Raw genomic sequence first — 8,860 nt, forward strand, 5'->3', positions numbered from 1 at the left:
TCTATTGAATTTTTTTTTTTTTTTTTTTTTTTTTTTTTATATAGACGATCGGTAAGGGGATCTTAACCCTTGACTTGGTGTTGTCAGCACCACACTCTCCCAAGTAAGCCAAAAAGGGAATCAATTTACCTGGGCTTCAGTGAGTATGTTATGCTCAGGGGATAGAGCTAGAGCTTGCCTGTGGCCTTGAAGGATGGAACTGCCTGGGTGTCCCGTCGTGGGGGGCTGGGGCTTTCCTTTTCGCCTTAAAAATTTACTTAATTTTTATTTTTGGTGACTGGCCAGTACCAGGATCCAAACCCATGACGTTAGTGTTACCAGTACCATGATCTCCCAATTTAGCTAACCGGCCAGACCTCAAAAGAAAAAAAATTTTTTTTTGGCGGCTGGCCAGTATGGGAATCCGAACCCATGAACTTAGCGTTAATAAAGCTGTGCTATTTTATTTTCTAGTGTACCAGAAATTTGCTAATTTGAGGATTTGAGTGCTCCAGTCTACGCTATACCATTCTCTGTGTTTCTTGGGTTTTTTAAGTTTTCAAAATTAATCCAAGGGTGCAATGCTGGGCCGAGGTGCTCGAATTCTGGAGAAGGGACAGTGGTTGTTGCCTTGTTATGATTATTGTTTCAATTTAGGTCTTTTCCTCCCCAAGTTGTTTCCTCACGGACTGGTAGGATATTCTTCTTTGTCTTTTACATATGAAAGCGCATTAAACCTTTTCTCACGCAAATATTTTCTGCCCCACCCCTCTTTGTTGAAGGCCCTTAGTCCCTCTTTGGGCTGTTACTTTTTTGGTAAATTCCAAAGGCACCTTGCTTGGTCCCACCCTTTGCTTCCACCACCTCCCCCAGGGTCTGGGGCTAAGCCTCCTCTCCAGCCCCCTCCCTAAACTGCAGCCTTGGAAGCATTTCTCAAGTGTAAACAGGATCCTGTCACTGCGCATTCCCAGCTCCACATGGCTCTGGTTCCCTCTCTGTCCCACCAGGAAGGCTCAACCCCTCACTGCTGTTACTTGCTTTGCCGGCCGCCACCCCCATCTGCCTTGTACCAGAAAAAATTCCTGCGGGTATATATGCTTAGTGTTTGCCCCCTGGGCCAGTTGTAAGCTTCTGGCACACTGAGGTATGTGCCTGGATCATGGAACCTGCCCAGACCCACTAGGACGGGGCTGGGTTTGTGGATAGTGGTTGCCACAGAGGGAGACCCTAGATAAGAAGTTGGCCTGCGGGCCGGCCCGGTGGCTCACTCGGGAGAGTGCGGTGCTGATAACACCAAGGCCCTGGGTTCGGATCCCATATAGGGATGGCCGGTTCGCTCACTGGCTGAGCGTGGTGCTGACAACACCAAATCAAGGGTTAAGATCCCCTTACCGGTCATCTTTTAAAAAAAAAAAAAAAGAAGTTGGCCTGCTAGTGATGGAGGAGAGAGGGAGGTTGGGACATTGCCTGAACTGGGAGCAGGCATGGCTGAGGGGGCCCTGGAAGATCCCTGACTGGGGGCTGTTAGAGGAGTCTGGCCTTGGCCACCGGGGGAGGCCCAGTCACCTTGGAGTTCAATTTCTTCTCCTTTCATGTCTGTGGTCATTGTGAGCTTACAGCTTCTTCCCTTCATGGCCAGCTGGTGGTGCCTGCTCCTTAGCTGGTGGTGTCTAGCCTGGAATTTTCAATGTTTTCAGGCCATATCACTCCTTCTCTGACTTGTTAAATCAGTGTTCTCAGCTATACTCATTTATTCCTCCAAATGCTTCACACAAACACTGTGATAGGTCTTTGGAGAGAAAAGCAAAATAAGTGTTTTTTTCAAGGCTTGCGACTCTGGAGGTCATACCTCTTACCTCCCTTGGCTGCTTCAGAGGGGTCAGGGTTTGGGTTTCTCCCTTTACACCCATCCTAGCCTCCTGGGCCAGGTCCTCCACCTCCATCTCGCCCTTACCTCTTGCGGCTGAGACCTTCTCTGAAGCCACCCATGTCCTCTCTTTCCCACCCTGAATCTACCCCCTTCTGCCCTTCCCTGCTGAGGTCAGAGCATCCATTGCTGCCTGCTGGGTCTCCCGCATTTGCCACCCTACTAGGTCCACTGTCTTCCTCATACCCCGTTAAACATACCATGGGACATGCTTTCCCGTCACACACCACAATCCCGCAGCTCAGCCCACAGTTCCCTCACCTGTCTTGCCCAAGGGAGGGCCATCTCCTTCCTCAGAGCCCTCAAACATGACCTTCCACCTGTCCTTTCGATCTTCCCCCAAATCAGCTGGGCCTGTTCCAGCCATGCATCTGGACAGTTGGTTTCCTCTTTCACCCACAGCCCCTCTGCTTGTAAGATGGGGGAAGTAAGAGCTTCTCCCTGCGGAATGAAATCTCGAAGTGCCTGATAAAGGCTGGTAAGGCAGAAATGAAGCATTCGGAAAGAACGATTCGTCAGATGGGAGAACAAACAGTGGCATTTATCGGACGCTGTGTGGAGGCCTTGGGTCTCACCAGATGAATTTTTTTTTTAATTGGTTAGGAATATTCATGAGATACAAAGCTGATTGTCACCCCTCTTGCCCGTGATGTGGGGGCCAGATTCATACTGGCTGTACACCATAACCACAAATTGCATTTGTACCCTGTGTCCTCCACCCAATTATCCCCAACCTCACTCCCCCTTCCCGCTTCCCCCCAACTCCACTTTATAGCCCATAGAATGTTCTCTCCCTCTGCAAGTCCAATGCTCTACTGCGGTCTTTCTTTCCTTCCTTCTTTCTCTCCCACATATGAGTGAGTACTGAATTTGTTTTTTATAGCCACAAATTACCACAAACTCAGTGGCTTAAAACAACATCTAGTTATTAGCTCACCACTCTGTGGGTCAAAAGCCCAGATAGATCCTCTGCTCCAGGTCTCACAAAGGCCACAATCAAGGGCTAGGCTGGTCTCTTATCTGAAGGTGCTGGGGAAGAATCTGCCTCCCAGCTCATTCAGGTTGTGGGCAGAACCAGTTCCATGCAGTTGTAGGACTGAGTTACCTGTTTTCTTGCTGGCAATTGTCTGAGGAACTTGGATTCTCCACAACCCTGCCTCGCACACACACCCCCACCCCACCCCACCCCCGCCATCCCCGCATTCTATCTGGAGGCCCTGTCCACTTTCAAAGCCTCTGAAACAGTTCTCCCACTTGAAATTTCTCCACCTTCCTCTTCTGCCTTTAAGGACCCTTGTGATTACCTCAGATCTACCCAAATACAGTCATGTGCTGCATCATAACATTTAGTCAACAACAAATCACATATATGATGGTGGTCCTATAAGATTATAATACAGTAATTTTGCTGTTCCTTTTCTTTTTTTTTTTAAATTTTTTTTTAAAAGATGACCGGTAAGGGGATCTCAACCCTTAGCTTGGTGTTGTCAGAACCATGCTCAGCCAGTGAGCCAACCGGCCATCTCTATGTAGGATCCGAACCCGTGGCGTTGGTGTTATCAGCACCGCACTCTCCCGAGTGAGCCCCGGGCTGGCCCTTTTGCTGTTCCTTTTCTATGTTTAGATATGTTTACATGTTGGAGTGAGCAGGACTGAAGCCATGTGGGGACCTAAAACCACCTGGGCTATAGGAAAATTTAAAAGACACAGTTTTTTTCCTAGCACATATTTTTCTGATCTCCCTTTTTTCCCATAGTTATTTGATATTTTCAAACTTGGTTATGAGGCAAGAGGGCGTTATTTACATAAATGTAAAGTTGTTTTCAAGTCAACCTGGAACTGCAGACCTGCCATGGGACACATACTATCCAGACCCTGAGAAACCAAGGAAGGCATCAATAAAGCTATGCTGATTCCACCCCTCCAGCAGGACCCTAAAATAACACCAAGGATGGGAACATAAAACAGATGGAGCCTTGGAAAGACCTTGCACTTGGCTCCTTGCACAGAGACCCTGTGGCTCATGTCCCCTTCCCTCCTGCTTTTCATTTCTCACATTCCACTCCTTCAACCCCCTCTTTAAAAACCCCTCAGTAAATCTGAGCCTTTGAGATGGCTTTAGTCTGGCCATTCTCCTTCAGGGTTACCGGAGAGGTGGGTTAGCCCAACATCTCTCCTCAGGTCACTGGTATTCCTGAATGAAAGCTGACTTCTATTTTCACCATTATTTGACTTTTGAGTTGTTTGTTTTTGTTTTGGGCAGGCAGCTGGACTTGGGTTCCCCAACAAGATTTTGAAGCCTAAGCCGGGAACTGAATGCCCTGGGGTAACAGATTTTGGTGAGCCAAGCCAGGGTTTTGTAAGGGGCAGGCAGACTTGTGCCCAGTAACGTACGTACACAAATACCACTGTGTTACAGTCACCTACAGTATTCAGTACGGAAATGTTCTGTACAGGTTTGTAGCCTAGGGGCAGTAGGCTATACCATATACCCTAGGCGTGTAGTAGGCTATACCATCTAGGTTTGTATAAGTACATTCTGTGATGCTGGCACAACGACGAAATTGTCTAACAAATCTCTCAGAAAGTATCTCTGTCGCAGTTAAGTGAAACATCACTGTAATCCACGGTCGTCTCCTATTCTAAGATTAGCTGGTTAGTAACCTTAATTACATCTGGGCATTAGCCTAGCGGGTGACTCGCGGAAGACTAATACATGGTCTCTGACAGACCCCAGCCTTGCCAGCAGGGAGGTGCCTCTGCAGCCCGGCTTCCAGGAATCTTGAAGGGCCTGTGGAGCCCAGGATGCGGGTGCGGCATAGAGAGGGGTCGTACATGGAATGAGTGTACCTATTTCACCATGTAGTGTAACTATTCACAGGTAATATTATCATATTTTCAGCTTCCAGGGATTTGGGCATGAAATCTTGGAGGGGGGCATTTTTAGAATTCTGGCCCCCCAACCCCCACCCCACCCCCCATATCAGATTGACTTGCAGTGTTCCAGAATCCTACACGTTCAAGCTCATTGGAAGCCCAGAGCAGGGTGAAGTGGCTATTCCTGACTGTAGCAGCAGCAGGTGCCAAGATGAAAGAAACAGATGAACCCCCACCCTCACAAACCCTGTGACACACGATGGGGGGGGCGGTTTGAGGTCAGGGAGGGCCCTGGAGGAGGTGGTGGCAACTAAGCTGTGTGAGAAGGTGCTAAAGACAAACTACGTGGGCCAGCTTCAAGGTGGGCACATGGAAGGTGGAAACAGGAATGAGAAGTGACAGAGAGGAGGAAGGGGTTGTTGAGGCTGGTGGGAGCAGACCCAATGGATGGGGTAGGCCACAGTGCAGCTCTCAGAATCTGAACAAAGACAATGAGGCCAAGCCATTACGCTTGGGTATTTTTTGCTTTGTTTTTTCTGGGCGGCTAGCCAGTATGAGGGTCTGAAACGTTGACCTGGGGGATCCGAACCCTTGATTTTGGTGCTATAACACCACGCTCTAACTAACTGAACCAGCAAGTCCTCTTCCTAACATTCTGTCCCCTCTGGTGACTTCTGGTGTTTGGTTTCTGGCCTTTCACAACGCCATCTCATCCACATTTCCTTACTTTTTTGAGCTCTGATCCAGAGTGTGGCACACGGGAGACATTCAGTTCAATATCCATTCATTTGTTCACTTTTTATCCAGGGCAGGTGCGTCTGATGGTCTGAGGGTGGGGGTGGGGGACATCGAGTCAGGTTGCCTCCACCTCGGGACCCAGGCTCAGAGGCAGAAGGCGGGCGCCTGGGCCGGATGGGGTCCGCTCCCCATCCCACCCGCAGCCCGCGATCCTGGGGGGTCGGTTGCAGGGGTATCTCGCCTGCGCCTCACGCGGGGTGGAGTCCGACAAGCGATGGGGAGAGCCCTACTCCTGCTCTCACCCGTGTTATGGGGGAAAGGCCGCCTTCCCGGGTAGCAGTGGGGTTCACACCAGCCGGGCAGGTCGGGGGACTTCTGTCACTAACCGACACCCAGTCCTCCATTACTTCGGGCCGTCTCCACCCAGGCCGTGCACGCCCGAGGGCGTGGCTCGATTGACAGCGCAGGCACCGCCCCCGCTTTGGTCTCCAGGGCGACGCCGGAAGCGTGCTCCAGCCCAGAGATTCATTGCGCCGCTGCGGCTCCATCATCTGCGACTTTGTTTCCTACTCTCACGAGAGCGGGAAGTGCGACCTGGAGGCGGCGGTTTATCTCCGTAGAAACACCGGAAACGTGCTCTGTCCTAGTGCTCCCCTGCGCAGCAGAGGTCGCCGTCTTCGGTTCCGGAGGCGTCGCGGCCCGGAAGTGCGGCCTTGGCGTTGGTGAGCAGGAGGCGGTCACGGCCCGGCTGGGTGCCTGAGGAGGAGCCGGAGGTGGGGTCGGGCGGGCATCCCCCTGCCGCAGGGCCGGCGGGAAGGCCGGGGCGTGCCAAGGCAGGGACGCCCGCGTTAGGCTCGGAGCGTACGCTGCGAACGCGAGAGGGCGCTGCAGGATCGGGGTACAGCGCGGGCAAGGGTGCGGAGGCGGGAAACATGTTGGCCGGGGCTGGAGCGGGTGCAGCCATAGCGGATGGGGGGCGGGTTCTGGGCTCAGGGTCGAGCGCAAGCAGTGGCGCAGAGTATGGGAGAGGGTGCTCAGAGCAAAGTGCATGGCGTGAGCGAAGGCGTGGCAGCGAGTATGCAGCGCCAGACCCGGGAAGGTGGGCCTGGGTACGGGGCCTCGAAGGTGGGCCTTTGTTCTAAGGCATCCAAGAAGGTCCTGCCGCATCTGGACTGAGGAATCGGAGCCCGCCAGGGAGCAGGGCGGGGGTGGGTCGGAAAAGTAAGGTTTCAAGCCCTGCGGGTTGATGCACAGGTTTCCGACCCTGTCGCCAGGATACTGATTTGAACACCTTCAGATACCAGGTGAATAAAGATGGGAAAGGGTTTGAGGAATTGCAAGGAATTAATTCACCGCCTAGAGGGCTCTGAGCAGAGGAGGGTTAGGATCTGTTAGGTCTGAACAGGCTCCCTCTGGCTGCCTCGCGGGGAATAGGACCGGGAGGTGGGGGACGCGAAGGAGACCAGCAAGGAGATCACTTCATCAGCCCAAGCCAGCGGTCACGGGGGCAGTGGAGTGCGAAGTGGCCTGAGGGGTCAGATGTGGGTCGTGCAAGAAAGGGAGGGGTCTGGTTGGAGCAAAGGGAAGACAGTTTGGGAATAAGAAGCCGGAGAGGTTGAGTCTGAGACCCCAGTAGACCTCTAGGGTGTAGGGGCAGGATTAAGTGGTGCCCTACTCCGGCTGTGTGATCCCGCGCGAGAGACAGGCTGGTGGAGAATGGATAGGTCTCAGGGTGAGTCCTGTGTCCCTCCCTTAGACTTCTAGTGTGTGTAGTCTGGGTGGGGGATAAGTCGAATGTCCCATCCCTTGTTTGATAGAAGAGGAAACGGAGGCCGGGGGAATCGCGGGCTCACCTGCTTGATGGGTGGAGTAGCAGAGCTTCTTAGATTCCCAGAGTCCTCTAGGGGTTACCTCCTCTCCTCTTCGGTAGCTGAGGGTGGGCAGTGCCCGGATCACTCGGCCACAGGTTCATAAAGAAGCATCCGGATTGCTCAGCCATGCTAGTCTTGCAGCAGCTACTGCTCCACCCACGCCCATCCAGTCACACACCCCTGCTCATACCACACACGCCCCCTCTCCATGCCACACCCACATCTTGGGCTCCACCGGCCCCTTCGAGATTCTTAGAAGCCGGGCTGCAGAGGCACCTCCCTGCCGGCTGGGCTAGGGTCTGCCAGGGACCATGTATTCGTCTTCTGTGGGGCACCTGCTAGGCTAAGGCTCTGCTTCTACCATCAGCCCTTTGTGACCAGGCACACCCGAATTGCTCTGCCCAGAAGCGGACCACCCTCTGCGAGGACTAACTAGTATGCCTGTATACTAGTTAACGTAAACGGGTTCGGGAGACAGCAGTCTTGGGTATGCACAGGGCCTTAGATTGGAGGGTGTGGCAAGGGAAACCCAAAAAGGAGCCAAGAGTGGGAGGAGTCGAAGCCAGTTGAGTGGAGATGGGCCAGTATTTCTGCGACAAGGTCTGCTGTGGTCACCCAGTTCTGGATGGGAGGTCCTGGCCTCTTCTCCACAGGGCTGCACCCTGGAAGGGGGAGGTTTACGGATACTGGAATTGGAAAAGGGGTAGGAGGGTGAGCCAAGATAGGGAAGGTCAAGCCCTGGACCCTCCCGGGGCAGTGAGCAAGGCTGGGAGGGGTCAGACTTTAGTATCCCCAACCCTCTCCCAGGAGTGTGCTGGGGGTTGCGGAGGTGGAAAGCGCTGCAGAGGACCTGGAAGGCAGGGGAGTCCTGGCTTGTCATATGTTGGGAACGGAGTTTGTGAGGGGCCGCTGGGAAGGGATGGGGTCTGCGAAACCTGGGGTTGTGGTGTGCCCTTGGGGACTGTCTTGCAATAAGGGATGAGGGGACAGTGACTCTAGGGCAGAGGGAGGTCCTCGGCTGGCCTCTTCCAGGCTTCATCCCCTCCTCCTGTGCAGATGGCGGCAGCGGAGGCTGTGCACCACATCCACCTGCAGAACTTCTCGCGGTCCCTGCTGGAGACCCTCAATGGGCAGAGGCTGGGTGGGCACTTCTGCGATGTGACTGTGCGCATCCGCGAGGCTTCGCTGCGTGCACACCGCTGCGTGCTGGCCGCCGGCTCGCCCTTCTTCCAGGACAAGCTGCTGCTCGGCCACTCTGAGATCCGCGTGCCGCCCGTGGTGCCCGCGCAGACGGTGCGCCAGCTCGTCGAGTTCCTCTACAGCGGCTCGCTCGTGGTGGCGCAAGGCGAAGCTCTGCAGGTGCTCACCGCCGCGTCGGTGCTTCGCATCCAGACGGTTATCGACGAGTGTACGCAGATTATCGCGCGCGCCCGCGCCCCGGGAACCCCTGCGCCCGCGCCCCTGCCCA

At 53.8% G+C, this 8,860-nt stretch overlaps 1 protein-coding gene and 1 long non-coding RNA gene across 2 annotated transcripts in view; one reads left to right on the forward strand and one right to left on the reverse strand.

Annotated features, from left to right (window-relative positions):
- Window positions 1–5,550: 5,550 nt before the first annotated feature.
- LOC103595545 lies at window positions 5,551–7,888 on the reverse strand. Its single transcript, XR_550952.1, has 2 exons — window positions 7,375–7,888; window positions 5,551–6,277 (listed from the first exon to the last, which is right to left on the reverse strand). It is a non-coding gene; the product is annotated as an uncharacterized LOC103595545 (long non-coding RNA).
- A 182-nt stretch (window positions 7,889–8,070) lies between these two features.
- Window positions 8,071–8,860, forward strand: part of ZBTB45 (zinc finger and BTB domain containing 45) — a 5,969-nt gene continuing 5,179 nt past the window's right edge. The window contains exons 1-2 of the mRNA XM_008578971.1: window positions 8,071–8,095; window positions 8,449–8,800. Coding sequence (XP_008577193.1) covers window positions 8,449–8,800 — 352 coding nt within the window. The 5' untranslated portion in view covers window positions 8,071–8,095. The remainder of the gene's footprint in view (window positions 8,096–8,448; window positions 8,801–8,860) is intronic.

The sequence above is a fragment of the Galeopterus variegatus genome, unplaced genomic scaffold, assembly GCF_000696425.1.
Source record: "Galeopterus variegatus unplaced genomic scaffold, G_variegatus-3.0.2 Scaffold1792, whole genome shotgun sequence".
NCBI classification, from domain to species: domain Eukaryota; kingdom Metazoa; phylum Chordata; class Mammalia; order Dermoptera; family Cynocephalidae; genus Galeopterus; species Galeopterus variegatus.